We start from the raw sequence: 18,979 nt of genomic DNA, 5'->3' as shown, positions 1-18,979 counted from the left end.
CATCTGTCTCACTGTGGAAAGAGGTCCCTTGCACGTAAAAGAAGAGTGCAGTAATCAGTACAGTGAGTAAATTGTTTTTAGACCGGTGCCTGCTCCCGTTTCACAGCTGTAAAGTGAGTAAAGATGTTTCAATATGATCTACAGGTTAGTGCCTACTTGTTGAGGAAAATGATAAGGTTTAATTCTCACTAGATAAACTGAGTTTAGTGATACACTAGTGTTGTCAGCGGCTACATATGGTTCCTCATTGTAAGCCCTATACAGGTGTCATTATCTGTAAGGGTTGGTTATTGTGTTGTAGGGCAATGAGGTATGTGCCCTTTTTATGGAAGGAGGTGAAAATTAAGGTGGTAAGGTTATACAGAAGAGGACATGTGGGTGACCTTTATAATCTGAGGTTGTAAAGTCAGAAAGCTGTGTACTCAAAGAGGAGGTAGGTGCAAAGTGTGTATGGCAATTGAATTGAGTGGGCCAATGTGAGATAGTATGAGACTACAAAATACATGATCACTCCCAGTTGGATTCGGTAGCTTTGTGATAATTTAGGATGGGTCGGCATTAGAAGTTAAGTTACTGACAGCAGGAAAATAGCCGTTCTCTGTAGGAGTTTCTAGGTATGTCTGCAATACATTGTCGAGTTTACCTTTCGTGAAATGCAATATCAGCTAATCTGTTCATCCCTTCCCAGAAATAGCTACATATATTTATTTTCTCTTCCACAGAGAAAGAATTGGAAGAGAAGATACTTTCAGCTCGATGACAACATGATCAGCTACTTCAAAAGCAGCACGGTACTGTGTCCCTTGTCTTAACACACATTTTTTAGATTACAGCAGCTGGATATTTTATGTGGTTGTAGAGAGAAGGAATCTGAAAGAAGGGATGGAGTCAGAGGTACTGTAAACCAGATTACACTGATTAACATACTGTAATATGTAGCTCTGTGGTCTGAATTCTTTTCCATATGTTTCTATTCCACGAACTACAAAGCAAGAAATACTGACCAAGGTCAATATATTTTGCTATTCTTTTCACCAGTATATTCTCTCTTTAGCTTGGTTAGGTTATACTACATCACTCCAGCTGAGTCTGATGCATAGAGTAATTGATTTCAGTAGCTGACTTCCTCAACCTCTGTCTCTCTTGCTTTGGCAACTGTTCTCTGATGCATGACTTCATTCCGTGTGCTGCCTGTACATGCATCCTCCAAAGCAGCCTGGATTGCATGCAGCGTAAGGGCGCACTTATCCCAACGCTGGATTTTTTTCATGTATCGTGGTAATTGTCTCAAACACTTTTTAGGGGTACAAAGAGCCCTTCTACCACGGACTTAGCAAGGCATTCCCATCCTTACCAGCCCTTGGCTGGTCACAAATCTGTTCCTCCTCTCACCATCCCCATTTTCCCAGTACCAGACACATTGCTTCAGCTGGATCCCGTTGTCATGATTGTGGAAAAAGATGTTGTGAGCCAAGGAGCTGGTGATGTTTCAAGAACCAATCTCTCTCTTGCTTCACAGAACACATTGTACTATTGGGTTGCTGCCCATTTCTCGTTTGATCACTAAGGTCCAATTCTTCTGGTGCACCATAGTTGAGCAAGTCTCTCATTTTCGTTTGATATGCAGATCAGTTGTGCATAGAAGCCAAGCAAGACTATAGAGATTTGCTTCACAACTTTTCTCTCTAGCAATGCTAGCGAGAGCATGAATGTCCTCTCTTCTTTTCCACTGCCCATGTTTCAGTGCACCTTTTCTGCTGTGCTGATGACAGTTGAGTGTGTGTCATCAGTCTGCTAGTATAGAGTCTTGCTGTAAGATAATGTGAAAGAGGCCCAAATGAAAAGGGCCACCATAATTTAGCGACCATCACCCACAGCTTGTCTCTTAAGCACAACCCACTTCACTCTGTTGGGGCTTCTGATTCTTATGATTACTCCAGTATTGGAACTTTTGTATATTCGCATGCTTGAATCATTCCCCGTCATCGAGATGGGACTCTCAGTGTATTAAAATAACAATGTTATGATAACTAAAGTGTATACAGGCTTAAATCCTACTACATTAGTAGTCTATCCTTGTCTTTTTAGGATAAAGACCCAAACCATGTTTCAGCCAATCAGGCTGCCCCTTCTCCCTAGAACACTCCAGTGAGAAGCTCCAGTGCCTCAGATTTTCTACCACACGTCGTGCTAGGGAGTCTCCACTGAGCTCTGCTCAGTCACATCTTTCTGGAATTTATTCTAGTATTTTTCTCCTCAAGAAAGTGCTGTTTCTAGTCAAAGACTTCCAGGTCTTGTCTCTAGACTGCTTTACACTCAATTTTTCTCTAGACTGCTTTACACTCCATTTCTGTGAATTTTCAGCATGTCTGACAAGGCGAGGAAGAGTCTCTTCAAGGCCTGCAAGACCTGTGGAAAGAAGAGGCTTCATTCTGAGGACCCCCAAAAGTACTGCATATACTACCTTTATCCACAACGCTCTGCCGAGGATTGTAAGGTATGCAAAATCTTTTCTAACAAGACCCTTAAGGACAGAGAGGGCAGGCTTCTTATTTGGCTCCAGAAGCTGAAAACAAGAAAGAATCCTGTTTCTGGTATGGGCAGTGAGGACTCCTCCATTTCCTCCAGGCCGGCTCAAAAAAGGGACAGATCACCTCGAACTGGTCATATGGAGGACCAACCTAAAAAGGCTGCTAAAAAGACCAAACATGGGTCTTACAAGACACACAGCACTTCAAGTTCTCCTCACAAAAGGGCTGTACCCTCACACAGGGAAGGTAGAGAACATTCTTTCTCCTCAGAACGTAGTAAAAAAGCGTCTTCTGAGCCTCCTCTGCCACCTCCAACGTCTAAGCAGTCTTTCAAAAAGCCATCTGTCAAACCGTCAACAACATTGTCGACAACCATCTGCACAGCATAGTCGACATCTACAACGTTGACGGTTTATACAGTATGCTCTGCTTCCAATGTTCACACGGCTACAACGCCATCGTCAATGGCCGCCTCCTTCAGGTCGTCAATGCTAAAATTATTGGTTACCTCACCTCCGTCGATGGTTCCAGCGACAAGACCATAGTCGACGATGACATCCTTGTCGTCGACAGAGACTCATACAATCGTCATCACTGTCGATGACAACAGCATCGATGAGACCATCGACGGGCCCATCAGCGGTGGATATTTGAGGAAAACCAAGGAAGTTAAAATCCCTGACACTGCCGCACACATCCCCCAGTAAAGTGTCACCTTTAATTCCTGCTCATCTTTTAGAGGGTGATTAAACGGATGAGGAAGGGCCATTTAGAGTGGCTCATAGTCCTTCTGAGCTACATATAAAGTGTCAGGATTTGGGAGACGATAACCAGTATGACCCTCAATCCTTTTATTCCCCTGATGGTCACTATTCGTATCAGGAACAAATGTTTCCTGTGCCGGGATCTCTTATTTCAGAACTCCGATTAATGTTAGCGGACTATAGGAAAAGATTTCCACAGTTGAATCTGAAGACCAGCAGACAATTATACTTTCACCAGTACCACCTCCTTCTACGCCTGTTAGACCACGGGTATTACCATTGGATGTGCCTCCACACACACCTCTTTCGATTCCACCACAAGACCCATTAACGGGGGAATTGACAGATCATATTACGGAATGGGATGACTATGAGATACCTTCACCATCTTCACCCTCCCCGGTCCCTGCGGACTCTCCACCAGGTGACATAGGTGGATTTCTCAGTTTGTTGGAACGGGCAACGAAAAGGTTTGCACTACCTATGCCTACAAAGCAGATGGACTACTTTCTCTATGACATTAAGGAGTCCTTTCAAAAAAGCGTAAAATCAATGCCCATAATAGACTACATATGGAGCGAGGGTATTAAGGTAATGAAAAATCGTGCGACTGTTACCGCGTTCTTGCCCTGCTTGGATAACAAATATAACGCGCCAGGCTGCGCCCCAGCGTGCCTGACTGGACATCCCAAGCTGGATTCTGTTATTACTCAAGCAGCACAGCGCAGGTCTAGAAATCCTTCAGCTTCAATCTGCTCCTCCTGATAAAGAAGGGAGAAGGCTTGATAATATTGGAAAGCGCTTCTCCTTGATGTCCTCCCTTACAGTAAGGATGTCAAACTCATTGGCTGTAATAGAAAGATATGACAGACAGCTGTGGGCTGCCATAGCTCCTTATATAGACCAACATCCTGAGGAATAAAAAGCAGAAGCAATGAAGATAATACAGGAAGGGGAAAAGGCTAAAGCGGAAGTAATTGACTGTGCAGTGGATATTGCTACTACAGCCTTTCGTCAGCTGGCAGGTGCATCTGTTTTAAGGAGACAGGGCTGGCTTCGCACAACGTCTTTTAGACCAGAAGTACAGATCAAAATTCTTGACTTACCTTTTGATGGGGAAGCTCTTTTTGGGAAACATGTTGATGAGGCTCTGCAAGCTATTAAAATGGTTACGGACACAGCAAAGTCCCTTGGAACCCTGCAGTTCCAAAGGCAGCCTTTTCGGGGTCCCAGAGGAAGGGGATAGCCATCCTACAGAGGGGGGATTCCAGCAGTATAAATATCATTCTTCCCTCTCAAATATTCAGTCCTTTCGAGCCCAATATCAGTAGAGGCAATCTCCACAGGTTAGCATATGCTAGAACCACGCATAGAACAAGAGCAGAACGACAAACCAGAGAAGCAGGTCACAGGGAATGACTTCTCCTTTACTCCAGCTACTTATCCTTCTTCAAGTCTTATAATAGGAAGAAGGATTTCCCATTGCCTGCACAGTTGGCAGATTATCACCTCCGACCGTTGGGTGTTAACCCTTATTTAATTTGGCCATACACTGGAGTTCATGCAAATTCCGCCACCAAGACCCCCTCCTCCACGCTCACTGAAGCACTTAAAGCACCTGAGAAAGGAAGTCTGGTCGATGCTTAAAAAAGGAGCTATAGAAAGGGTCCCGGTTCGGGACTGAAAAAAGGGGTTTTATTCTAGTTTTTTTCTTGTCCAGAAGAAATGGAAAAATTGGCGTCCAATCTTGGATCTCAGAGACCTGAATACTTACCTCAAAAAGCAGTCATTCAGTATAATTACGTTACAGGATATCCTTTCTGTAGGAAAGTACCATCTTGCCTGACATGTTACCCCCATCTTTACATGTATGTAAGTTTGTTTTTGCCTGTCTCACTGGGATCCTGATAGCCAGGACCCCAGTGCTCATAGTTTGTGGCCTGAATGTGTATACCTGTGTAGTGACTAACTGTGTCACTGAGGCTCTGCTAATCAGAGTCTCAGTGCTTATGCTCTCTCTGCCTTTAAATTTGTCACTATAGGCTAGTGACCACTTTTACCAATTTCAATTGGCACACTGTAACACCCTTATAATTCCCTAGTATATGGTACCTAGGTACCCAGGGTATTGGGGTTCCAGGAGATCCCTATGGGCTGCAGCATTTATTTTGCCACCCATAGGGAGCACAGACAAACCTTTACACAGGACTGCCACTGCAGCCTGAGTGAAATAACGCACACGTTATTTCACAGCCATTCTCACTGCACTTAAGTAACTTATAAGTCACCTATATGTGACTTCACTTGCTGAAGGTTAGGTGCAAAGTTACTAAGTGTGAGGGCACCCTTGCACTAGCAAAGGTGCCCCACTTAGTTCAGGGCCATTTCCCCAGACTTTGTGAGTATGGAGACGCCATTACACGTGTGTACTACATATAGGTCAATACCTATATGTAGCTTCACAATGGTAACTCCGAAAAAGGCCATGTAACATGTCTAAGATCATGGAATTATCCCCCCATGCCAAATCTGGTATTGGGGTGCCAATTCCATGCATCCCCGGAGCTCCACTATGGACCCTGGGTACTGCCAAACCAGTTCTCTGGGGTTTTCTCTGCAGCTTCCGCCGCTGCCACCCCACAGACATGGTTCTGCCCTCCTGGGGTCTGGGCAAAATGAGGTACTTACCTGTAACTGTACGTTCGATGGCATCTGTCGCTGTAGATACGCATGTTCTGCAATAGCTCGCCATCTGGTGTTGGGCCGGAGTGTTACAAGTTGTTTTTCTTCGAAGAAGTCTTTCGAGTCACGGGACCGAGTGACTCCTCCTTTTGTCTCCATTGCGCATGGGCGTCGACTCCATCTTCGATTGTTTTTTTTCCGCCATCGGGTTCGGACGTGTTCCTGTCGCTCCGAGTTTCGGAACGGAAAATTAGCTAATTTCGGAAGATTTTCGTCGGTACTTAGATTCCACACCGCATCGAAGATCGAAGAGCTCCGGTGCCCTTCGGGGTAGTTTTTCGATCCTCCGTCGGGGCCTGGTCGGCCCGACCGCGTGCTGAAGAACGCCGATGGAACGGACCCCGTTCCGTTTCTGCCCCAAATGCCACAATAAATACCCCTACACAGACCAACACTTGGTCTGCAACCTGTGCCTGTCACCTGAGCACAGCGAAGACACCTGCGAGGCCTGTCGTGCGTTCCGGTCCCGAAAAACACTCCGAGACCGTCGAGCCAGAAGACTTCAAATGGCGTCCGCACCGACAGCCCAACGGGAGTTCGAGGAACAGGAAGAAGAAGGTACCTTCTCGATCCAAGACTCAGACTCCGAAGGATTCGACGATACACAAACCGTGAGTAAGACGTCGAAAACCACACAAAGAAACATTTACAAGGCCCAGGGGACGCCACTGCCACCAGGCCATGGCTCGACCCATAAAATCAGTGACCGACCGTCGGCACCGAAAAAGGCCCAAACAGTGCCGAGATCGTCCGACTCCGGTCGAGACACCGGCACGCATCCTTCTCGGGACCGAGAAAGTGCTGGAGACAAGCCTCGACACCGAGATGCCGGTGTGGACACGGCTCGACGCCGAGACAGCGGCACCGAAACAGATCGACGCCGAGAGGTTTCGGCCCCGAAAAGGAAAAAAGTCACCTCGGAGCCGAAAAAACACGCAGACAAAGTTTCGATGCCGAAACAAACTGCAAGCGACCCAGCTTCAGGCTCTTATACAGAAGAGCACTCGCTAACCTCCCAAATGCAAAAGCATAGGTTTGAGGAAGAGCTACAAGCAACTGATGTGGACCATACGCAAAAGCGTATCTTCATTCAGCAGGGGACAGGAAAAATAAGCACCCTTCCCCCCATTAGGAGAAAGAGAAGGTTGGAGTTCCAGACAGAACAAGCACCACAACCAAAAGTGGTGAAAAGAGTTACACCACCACCCTCTCCTCCGCCCGTGATTAACGTTTCACCAGCACAAACTCCATCACACTCCCCAGCTCACACCACCATGAGCCAGGGTGACCAAGATCAGGACGCATGGGACCTATACGACGCCCCAGTGTCAGATAACAGCCCGGAGGCATACCCTACAAAGCCATCTCCACCAGAAGACAGCACCGCGTACTCTCAGGTGGTGGCTAGAGCAGCACAATTTCACAACGTAAGCCTCCACTCAGAACAGGTCGAGGATGATTTCTTGTTCAACACACTCTCCTCCACCCACAGCTCATACCAAAGCCTGCCTATGCTCCCTGGTATGCTCCGGCACGCAAAAGACATATTTAAGGAGCCGGTCAAAAGTAGGGCAATCACACCAAGGGTGGAAAAAAAGTATAAGCCGCCTCCTACAGACCCGGCTTTCATCACTACACAGCTGCCACCAGACTCTGTTGTTGTAGGAGCAGCTAGGAAAAGGGCCAACTCTCACACATCTGGAGATGCACCACCCCCAGATAAAGAAAGCCGCAAGTTCGATGCAGCTGGTAAAAGAGTCGCAGCACAAGCTGCAAACCAGTGGCGCATCGCGAACTCCCAGGCACTACTTGCGCGCTATGACAGAGCCCACTGGGACGAGATGCAACATCTCATTGAACATCTGCCCAAGGACTTCCAAAATAGGGCAAAACAAGTGGTTGAGGAGGGACAGACCATCTCCAACAACCAGATACGTTCCTCCATGGACGCTGCAGATACAGCTGCACGGACAATTAATACATCTGTAACTATCAGAAGGCATGCATGGCTCCGAACGTCTGGATTTAAACCAGAGATTCAACAAGCAGTTCTCAATATGCCTTTTAATGAAAAAGAACTGTTCGGTCCAGAAGTGGACACAGCGATTGAGAAACTCAAAAAAGATACGGACACTGCCAAAGCCATGGGCGCACTCTACTCCCCGCAGAGCAGAGGGAATTACAGCACATTCCGTAAAACGCCCTTTCGAGGGGGGTTTCGGGGTCAAAGCACACAAGCCAGCACCTCACAAGCAACACCGTCCACTTACCAGGGACAGTATAGAGGAGGTTTTCGGGGACAATATAGAGGAGGGCAATTCCCTAGAAATAGAGGGAGATTTCAAAGCCCCAAAACCCCTACTACTAAACAATGACTCACAGGTCACTCACCCCCTCCACACAACACCAGTGGGGGGAAGAATAGGTCATTATTACAAAGCATGGGAGGAAATCACTACAGACACTTGGGTTCTAGCAATTATCCAACATGGTTATTGCATAGAATTTCTACAATTCCCTCCAAACATACCACCAAAAGCACAAAATTTAACAACACACCATTCCAATCTCCTGGAGATAGAAGTGCAGGCACTATTGCAAAAAAATGCAATCAAATTAGTGCCAAACACACAAATAAACACAGGAGTTTACTCACTGTACTTTCTGATACCAAAGAAGGACAAAACGCTGAGACCAATCCTAGACCTCAGAGTAGTGAACACTTTCATCAAATCAGACCACTTCCACATGGTCACACTACAAGAAGTATTGCCATTGCTAAAACTACACGACTACATGGCAACTTTAGACCTCAAGGATGCTTATTTCCATATACCAATACACCCATCGCACAGGAAATACCTAAGGTTTGTATTCAAAGGAATACATTACCATTTCAAGGTTCTGCCTTTCGGATTAACAACCGCACCAAGAGTCTTTACCAAATGTCTAGCGGTAGTCGCTGCACACATAAGAAGGCAGCAAATACATGTGTTCCCATATTTGGACGACTGGCTAATCAAGGCCCATTCGTTCATACAGTGCTCAAATCACACAAATCAGATCATACAAACCCTCTTCAAACTCGGGTTCACCGTCAACTTTACAAAATCCAACATTCTGCCGCGCAAGGTACAACAATACCTAGGAGCCATAATAGACACATCAAAGGGAGTAGCCACTCCAAGTCCACAAAGAATTCTAAATTTCAACACCATCATACAACGCATGTATCCAACACAAAAGATACAGGCAAGGATGGTATTACAACTCCTAGGCATGATGTCATCATGCATAGCCATTGTCCCAAACGCAAGACTGCACATGAGGCCCTTACAACAATGCCTAGCATCACAGTGGTCTCAAGCACAGGGTCACCTTCTAGATCTGGTGTTAATAGACCGCCAAACTTACCTCTCGCTTCTGTGGTGGAACAACATAAATTTAAACAAGGGGCGGCCTTTCCAAGACCCAGTGCCACAATACGTAATAACAACAGATGCTTCCATGACAGGGTGGGGAGCACACCTCGATCAACACAGCATACAAGGACAATGGAACGTACATCAAACAAAACTGCATATCAATCACCTAGAACTTCTAGCAGTTTTTCAAGCACTAAAAGCTTTCCAACCAATAATAGTTCACAAATACATTCTCGTCAAAACAGACAACATGACAACAATGTATTATCTAAACAAGCAGGGAGGGACGCACTCCACGCAGTTAAGCCTGCTAGCACAGAAAATTTGGCATTGGGCAATTCACAACCAAATTCGCCTAATTGCACAGTTTATACCAGGGATCCAAAATCAACTCGCAGACAATCTCTCTCGAGATCACCAACAGGTCCACGAATGGGAAATTCACCCCCAAATTCTGAACACTTATTTCAAACTCTGGGGAACACCTCAAATAGACTTGTTTGCAACAAGGGAGAACGCAAAATGCCAAAACTTCGCATCCAGATACCCACACAAACAATCCCAAGGCAATGCCCTATGGATGAACTGGTCAGGGATATTTGCTTACGCTTTTCCTCCTCTCCCTCTCCTTCCTTACCTGGTAAACAAACTCAGTCAAAGCAAACTCAAACTCATATTGATAGCACCAACTTGGGCAAGGCAACCCTGGTACACAACGCTGCTAGACCTATCAGTGGTACCCTGCATCAAATTGCCCAACAGGCCAGATCTGTTGACACAGCACAACCAAAAGATCAGACACCCAGATCCAGCATCGCTGAATCTAGCAATCTGGCTCCTGAAATCCTACAATTCGGGCACTTACAACTTACCCAAGAATGTATGGAAGTCATAAAACAAGCCAGAAGGCCATCCACCAGGCACTGCTATGCAAGTAAATGGAAGAGGTTTGTTTGCTACTGCCATATTAATCAAATACAACCATTACACACAACTCCAGAACATGTAGTGGGTTACTTGCTTCACTTACAAAAATCTAACCTAGCTTTCTCTTCCATTAAGATTCACCTTGCAGCAATATCTGCATACCTGCAGACTACCTATTCAACTTCCCTATATAAGATACCAGTCATTAAAGCATTCATGGAGGGCCTTAGGAGAATTATACCACCAAGAACACTACCTGTTCCTTCATGGAACCTAAATGTTGTCCTAACTAGACTTATGGGTCCACCTTTTGAACCCATGCACTCCTGCGAAATACAGTTCCTAACCTGGAAGGTGGCATTTCTCATCGCCATTACTTCCCTAAGAAGAGTAAGCGAGATTCAGGCGTTTACAATACAGGAACCTTTTATACAACTACACAAAAATAAAGTCGTCCTAAGGACCAATCCTAAATTTTTGCCAAAGGTTATTTCACCGTTCCATCTAAATCAAACAGTGGAACTTCCAGTGTTCTTTCCACAGCCAGAGACCGTAGCTGAAAGGGCACTACATACATTAGATGTCAAAAGAGCATTGATGTATTACATTGACAGAACAAAAAACATCAGAAAGACTAAACAACTCTTTATTGCCTTTCAAAAACCTCACGCAGGAAACCCAATTTCAAAACAAGGTATAGCCAGATGGATAGTTAAATGCATCCAAATCTGCTACCTTAAAGCTAAACAACAGCTGCCCATTACACCAAGGGCACACTCAACCAGAAAGAAAGGTGCTACCATGGCCTTTCTAGGAAACATCCCAATGCAAGAAATATGTAAGGCAGCCACATGGTCTACGCCTCACACATTCACCAAGCACTACTGTGTAGACGTGTTATCCGCACAACAAGCCACAGTAGGTCAAGCCGTATTAAGGACATTATTTCAGACTACTTCCACTCCTACAGGCTGATCCACCGCTTTTGGGGAAATAACTGCTTACTAGTCTATGCAGAACATGCGTATCTACAGCGACAGATGCCATCGAACTGAAAATGTCACTTACCCAGTGTACATCTGTTCGTGGCATCAGTCGCAGTAGATTCGCATGTGCCCACCCGCCTCCCCGGGAGCCTGTAGCAGTTTGGAAGTTACCTCCAATTATTTATATATGTATCATCTCAACCTTAAATAGGTGCATACTTAGTCACTCCATTGCATGGGCACTATTACTACAATTCAACTCCTACCTCACCCTCTGCGGGGAAAAACAATCGAAGATGGAGTCGACGCCCATGCGCAATGGAGACAAAAGGAGGAGTCACTCGGTCCCGTGACTCGAAAGACTTCTTCGAAGAAAAACAACTTGTAACACTCCGGCCCAACACCAGATGGCGAGCTATTGCAGAACATGCGAATCTACTGCGACTGATGCCACGAACAGATGTACACTGGGTAAGTGACATTTTCATTCTCCAGTATTGGAATCTTTCATAGATTCACATGCGACACAGGTTCCAGAGGAGCTAATCTGTGCACACAAACCTCTGTCTTAAGGAAACTTCAGTGTCCTGTCAGGTGCAGGGAAGTCCTTCACAATGTCTCTGCATATTTTTCTACATCTAGGCAACAGCAAATAACATGACCTCAATTACTTTCATGGTGAACTTCTTCTTGTGGGCCCTGAAAGATGTGGGTGGATGTAAACTGATTTTGTGGTCATTGGAGTCAAACAGCACAGGCAGTTTTTCTGCTTGACAAATGACACCGTCCAAAGATATCTAATTGGGCTCTTTCATGGTGAGATGCCCCAATTTTTGCCCTGGCCAGATAGACACACAAACCTTTTTAGCCATTGGCTTCTGGTGAGTTAATACTTATACGTGGTAGACCTTTTTTGGTGAACCATGCACAGTATTTAGCCAGAACAATGTAATCAATGTACTCTGCACACCTTTGCTCTAACTGTCTGTGTTTCATCTGGACAAAAAGATCATATTCCCAGAATTTTATTCTCCTCCTAGTACCTGCTACCAAGGAAGTATTACACAGTCTGAACGCCATGTGCACTCATCCATTATTCTTAACTGAGCCAGGGACCTACATTTTCTAATCAGGCAATGAAACAGGCAAAGGTCAATGTTTTGAGATGATTCTTGTTAAGACAGCCATATTGTATATGGAGCCCAATATACGAACTGTGGCTGGGCACACTCCCTCAAAACCAAAGAGTGGCATTCTCTAGCTCTGATATTTGCTGGGAGGCTACATGGAACCCCCTAGAAGAGGTCTGCCAACACCATGGTCTCAGGTCTGTCTCCCAGAGTCATGTGATTTGTGACTAGAATGTTCTCCTCAACGGTTTTGACTAAATGTTGTTCTAATAGAGACTTCTAACTGCAGATCCTTCACATTTTGAATATCAGCAGTATCTCTTGCCTGCCTGTAGGTGGTTCTGCTTCACAATGGAAACGGCATGCAAAGCCAATATAGGCACCACTTTTGCACACTTATGTGAGTCCTTATTTCCACACCACCAACGTGGATCTGGAGCTACCTCTTATCTCTTTGAGACAAATTATCCCCAAAATGTTTGTTTGCATCTGAAATGTCACCTCCCAAATAGACATGTTTTAAGCCCTGAAAATACTGTCACAAACAGTGACAGATCTTAATCCCGTTTGCTTGTGGTTGAGCCATAACTCAAGTTTAGGGTGCCTACGCTTTGATGAACCCAAAGGCCATTCGAGGCAGAAAGGCGAAACTCTGTCACCAGGTACCGGAAAACTCAATGAAGAGACCAGTCTGAATTAAAGGGCCGGTCCCAATTCTGGTTCAGAAGTAGAAGGTTCCAAGGTCAGCTGTCCTCTCACATTTGCCTGAGAAGGTGCAAGGGTGTTGCCATTCCTCCCTCACTCCTAAAGTCAGTCGACCTCCAAGCCGAACCCTGTTCCTTGTCCCCACACAGCCTGAGTTTCCGAGGCTGTCTGCAACACTGAGGTAGATCGAAGAATTCCACAAGGCCATGCCCAAGTCTTTGGATCCTTACTTTGACTCCCTGTGGCTCGCCTACAAGCTCCGAGGAGGTGACAGGCTGTCCAAAAAGGATTCCTCTGGCGTATTCGTTCTCGCTACCAGATTGACTCTCTGAATCGACTACTGGTGAACCCAGGCTCCATTGATGCTGGAGGACGAGGTGACCATTGTGTTACATGTAGTGTTTTGCAGCAGGCAGATAAACCTCCAAAATGTTTTAAAATTATTCAAAGTGACGAGCAGCATATTACACGTAGACCTCTCTATCATGACCATTAACAAACTGAGCAGTATATTGGAAGCAATATACCAAGATGTGCTTAATAGAAACAGATCTCCTGATGGATACTTCCAACTACAGATTACTCACATTTTGAATATTGCGCAGGCGTCCAACTGGAACTGGAAACTTTTAAGTAGTACACCTAGGTTTCAGTAGATATTTTTGTACAGCTTTACACTGATGTTGTTCTGCCCTGGGAGTGACGAGCAGAGCCGCGTATAAGCACTACCCAAGCATACTGACTTCAGCTCATTTCTAAACCATCCCTATCTGTAGCTCTCGCTCATCTTAAAAAAAAAAAATATATATGTTTTATCTAGTGTTGAAGGCAAATTTGTTTCCACACAAAATAACGGGGTTTAAACATTGTGTGGACTGTTGCAAACAAATGTCTGTGAAGGACCCCTCATGAGGGGTGCCCACCGTTTGCAAGCCTGTAATTACTGCATGCAGATGAATCCAAAGCCTGTGATGACAGCACTCACATGAATCCAAAAGCCATATGAGACCGCAAGTGGAAACTTTAGATAACCAAACGTCAGAAGACTGCACTTCACCCTGTCAGAACCATTTCCAGAGATTTCAAAAGCTTTACCTTAAAGGTACAATAGCACCAGTTCCAGAAAATGAAGGTCTGGTTATAGGGGCTATTTTTCTTCAGGTACGCATTTGTTCTCAGTAGGTGAATTGATACAAGTTTATATGACTTTGATGTTTGCAGTGCCTGTCAGTTTCTGTTTGTGTTCTCTTTCCATAGGATGACTCAGCCTCAGATTTTAGATTCGATATAAGAGCATGGAGAAATTCAAGATGCTTACTTTAGTATTGGCATGAAGGAATAGTTTCTTCAATATCTGAGTTTTCCTTTTTCTAAATGACTATTCTTTTCAGAAGAATACCCAAGTATCACAGCAGTATGCCTTGCATTCAGTGTTAAAACACTTTTTTAAGATTGATTTCTCATAAAATGTTTACTCATATTCTTTACAATCTACACAACATTTCTTTATCAGTATTTGCATTCTTTTCCTTTCCTGGTTCCATTCGAGCTGTTACTGAGTTATGTGTCTTTGCAGGGTTTCCTGCTATTATTGAGTGTTTCCATTCCATTTTCATCCATCCAGTATCTGAGACTCCTGCAGTTTAATGTATAAGTTCTGCCCTTAAGATCAGTTCCTCCAAAGCCTTTTCATCCCTCCTAACTTTTTTCTAATGGGATTGCTCCTCTTTCTCCCACTATAATTTCTGCTTGATTCATACTGCTTTTCAGGGTTGTCCCTATTCTGCTTCGATGACAGAATCCCTAATCGTGCAAATCTATGCTGCATTTTCCCTTTCAGTGGCTCAGGGATGATGCCTGATAGGCACAGGTTGCATTCTAATTAAGTGTTATTAATTTGATGTAAAATTGTTAGCACATTATGGCAGTATCCGATCGGTTTTCTACATGTCATGTGTAAGAAGGAGCCTACATATCTAAGGCAAATGTGTGTGACAGATCCAGATCAGGTTGGTGCCTGAGGTTGGAGGCATGACTCTAAGGCCTGCAGTAACTGCGTTGATAAATCAGAAGGCCATTCAGGACCACAAGACAAAGCTGTTCATAGCCATGCATTGGAATACTCTGCAGCAAGACCAGTCCAAGTCTGAAGGTCAGTCTGGGTCCTAGTGAAGAAGTGAGTCCCAAGGTTCATAGTCATTGCGCTCTAAATCTTTGGGTAAGCTGAAGAAAAAAAGTTTTCTGAGTTTCTGTGGGGGTCTACGTCACCAAGGCATATCCAAGAGTTCCACGAGGCCATGATGCATCTTTTGGATCCATTCCGACTCCCTCTGATGTGTCTGTGGGCCCCACGCAGTGGCGAGATCATCCATCTGGGATACCCATCTCCAGTTGGACCCTCTGTCTTCATCACCAAATCTCCATGGGCTCTTTTGCCGACTCTGGGCCCACCACGGTCCCTGAAACGCCAATACTGACTCCATCAATGTCAAAGAATAGGACTCCGAGTCGGCACTGCTCCGAACTCGACGGCAACCGCACTGGGTGGCCATTGAACATCAACCTTTGCTTGCTCCATCTGAGCCGCATAGTGTCCTGGTTCCATAGGGCAGGACTCATGTGTTACACTCCTGATTTGGGACTGACTCTGATGACTATGATGTAGGAGATGAATTTGTGAAAACATACCCCAAACACAACTGGTATGAAGACCTCCAGGATGCCAGTGACCTTGACACATGTCCTGACATTAGCTTGGTCTCATCCCCAGGCCCTATCACTGAGTAAATGGCTATGCGGAGGGCTTTTGAAGTTCTTGATCTCCCACTCTGTTTTTTGGAGGTCAAAGTAATGTTTTAACTGTAGTATTCCTACCGAAGGCACTCACCGATACCCTCTGAGGAGCCTGGGACAAATCCTGCTCTGGGGAGGTCACCCTTGGTGAATCACCAGATTGTGTGGCCACCTCCTTTTTTATAATTAACTCCACACCCTTTCCCCTAGAGCTTAGTGGCGCAAAGTTCCACCAGTCTAACAAATCTGAACACCTTTGCCCTGCAAGGCTTTGCTTTGGAGATAGTTAAGGGGTGCCTTTTGGCTGTTTAGGCTTTCTTTACAATTGCTGGGCCAGCCTTCATTATTTAAATCAGCCTTACGCACTAGTTTCTTCCTCCTCCCTTTGTTTACAACATTGGGATCTTAACCGGATGCTCACATATTTGAGTTGCAGTCCATTTGAGTCTCTGCACAGCTAACTCTTGCTACTTCTCACGCTGAAGACCGTGTTTCTCGTTGCTATAACATCAGCATGGTGGGTGAGTGAGCTCTAAACTGTTGCACAGAGTCAACCTGCCTTCTATCACCTTTTTCCCAAATAAATTGGTTCTGTGAACTTAAGCATACTTACGCCCAAAAGCAGTAATGCCATTCCACATTGGCTGAACCATCACCTTGCTAGCATTGTATGCTCTACTTCACCCCTGAACACTGAGATTTTACATTGATCTTACAAGAGAACACATAGTGGATGATCAGCTGTTTTTTTTATTTTTTTAAATACATTTTTTGTCCTCCTTTATCTCGGGTTCTAATTGCACATTTTTCCATTTATTACGCCCTTTTTGTCTTGTTACATGGGTATGCCACAGAGTATCAGAGGCAAAAGCAAAAATAAGGTGTAATCATCAGACGAGTGGTTTAGTGTCACCCAGTATTGGAAATGGCCTTTTCTGCAGGGTTTCCTCTGTCTTTTTGGCTTCAGGCCTCCTGTTTTTAATCCTGTACTGAATTTCATTTCTGCTGGCTTTAGCACTCTGGGCACTTTACTGCTGCTGACCAGTGCATACGTGTCTGTGCTCTCTATCTAAATGGTATTGGTGATTGGTTTTTCCATGAGTGGCATATTTGATGTACTAGTACGTCCCTAGTACAGTATACCATTGGTGCCCAGGGCCTGTAAAGCAAATGCTACTAGTGAGCTTGCAGCACTGATGATGCCACCCACAAGAGTACCCCTGTAAACATGTCTCAGGCCTGCCATCGCAGTGCCTGTGTGTGCAGTTTTAAGCTGCCATTTCGACCTGGCAAGTGCCCCCACTTGCCGGGCTCAAACCTTGCCTTTTACTACATGCAAATCACCCCTAAGGCAGACTACAACCAGCCCCAAGGGTAGGGTAGGGTGGAGTGTATTTAAAGGGTGAAAAATATACTGGTGTGTTTTACATGTCCTGATAGTGAAATACTGCTTATATCAGGTTTCCGTATTGCAAGGACTATCATTCCCGTAGGGTAAAATGGGGATTGCCTTGAAATATCTTGTAAGTGTAATTTCCCTTTTGAAGCACTTAGAGATGTGGAGTTTGGGGTCTCTGAACTCGCAATTTTAAAATACATCTTTTGGTGAAGTTGGTTTTTAAATTGTATGTTTGAAAATGCCACTTTTAGAAAGTGGGCATTTTCTTACTTTATAATTCTGTGCCTCTGCGCGACTGTGGAATACATGTCTGGGTCAGGAAGACAGTTGACTGTTTGTGAATTTGCTATAGACAGTCACTCAAAGGAGACTGAGGTGTACCCTTCATATCTTGATGGGTCTTCCTGGGCTAGAGTGGTGGGAGGAGCTGACACTTGCACCTGAACAGGGCTGTGCCTGTCCTTACCCACAGCAGTCTCCAGCCTTTCGGGGCTGTGTCTGGGGCCAGGGCAGGAAAGGCAGGGTCTTGTGCACTACTAAGTCTTTCCTTTGAAGTTTACCTACTTCAAAGGCAGAAATGAGAATAAGTACTAGACCTTTGAGACCACAACTTTAGAATCCTTCTGGACTGAGGAAGAAGGGCTGGATGCTGTAGGAGGGACTGCCACTCTGCCTGTTGCTTTGCTATGCTGGCCTGCTGCTTGCAGCTTCTGTCCTGAGAGTGAAAGGACTCGACTTTGCTTTCTACATCCTGCTTCCAAAGGTCCTCCAAGGGCTGTGACTGAGCTTGCTTCCTGTTAAGACGTCTGAGACATCAAAGGCTTCATCTGCCAGCACCTGGGCTCTCTTGTTGAGAGTCCTGACTTGCCAAGTGGTGCCAAATCCAGTCCCTGGGCCCATAGAAGAGCGTTCTGGTGCAACCAAGAAGAAACCAACACATCGACTCCAGAGCGACTTCAGAACTGGCGGCGCTCTTCGACTCTGCGCTGCTGCCTGCACCGAAGCCTTGGTCCTCGCTGAGTGCCACAACCGCGACCAACTCTGCAGGCGTGACACCCCCTCATCGCCTCCAAAGTCCTGCCACAGCATGAGTCCCAAGTTCCGTGTCACTGATGTCCATGACATCCGAGACTGCCACAGCACCTGTGGCTCTGTGGTGTGAGTGCGACACCGCAAAATCAACTCCTTGCTTCTTGACCTGCTGGATTCATCGACTCCGCCTTGACGTAAGGAACTGAGCCCTCGTCTCCTACGCCGCATCAGCTCCCTAGCAACCATAAGGAACCAATGCCTCACTTCTCCTGCCACAGTAAGGAACTGATGCCTCACCTCCCTAGTAGCAGTAAGGTACTGATACCACACGGGCCCGAGCGACGCCTCACCTTCCAGACTCTGTGCAACGTCTTTGTTTACTCATTGTTTTCCAAAGTACTGTACCTGTGGTCTGTGCTACTCTGTGACTGGCCCACACTCCCGCACGAGTGGCATTGGACTGTTGGGAACAGCTTTGTCAAGATGCCGTGATAGCCCCAGTTTGAGCTATTGTATTTCTAAACGCTATACTACATTTATTCTTT

At 45.5% G+C, this 18,979-nt stretch overlaps 1 protein-coding gene across 4 annotated transcripts in view; it reads left to right on the top strand.

Moving 5' to 3' along the window:
• PLEKHA1 (pleckstrin homology domain containing A1) overlaps positions 1–18,979 on the top strand; it is a 411,298-nt gene that overhangs the window by 230,049 nt on the left and 162,270 nt on the right. For all 4 annotated transcript variants that reach the window (XM_069239179.1, XM_069239183.1, XM_069239181.1 and 1 more), the window contains exon 8: positions 723–791. In XM_069239179.1, coding sequence (XP_069095280.1) covers positions 723–791 — 69 coding nt within the window. The remainder of the gene's footprint in view (positions 1–722; positions 792–18,979) is intronic.

This window comes from Pleurodeles waltl, chromosome 6 (genome assembly GCF_031143425.1).
Source record: "Pleurodeles waltl isolate 20211129_DDA chromosome 6, aPleWal1.hap1.20221129, whole genome shotgun sequence".
NCBI classification, from domain to species: domain Eukaryota; kingdom Metazoa; phylum Chordata; class Amphibia; order Caudata; family Salamandridae; genus Pleurodeles; species Pleurodeles waltl.
This window is presented reverse-complemented; position numbering and strand designations above follow the sequence as displayed.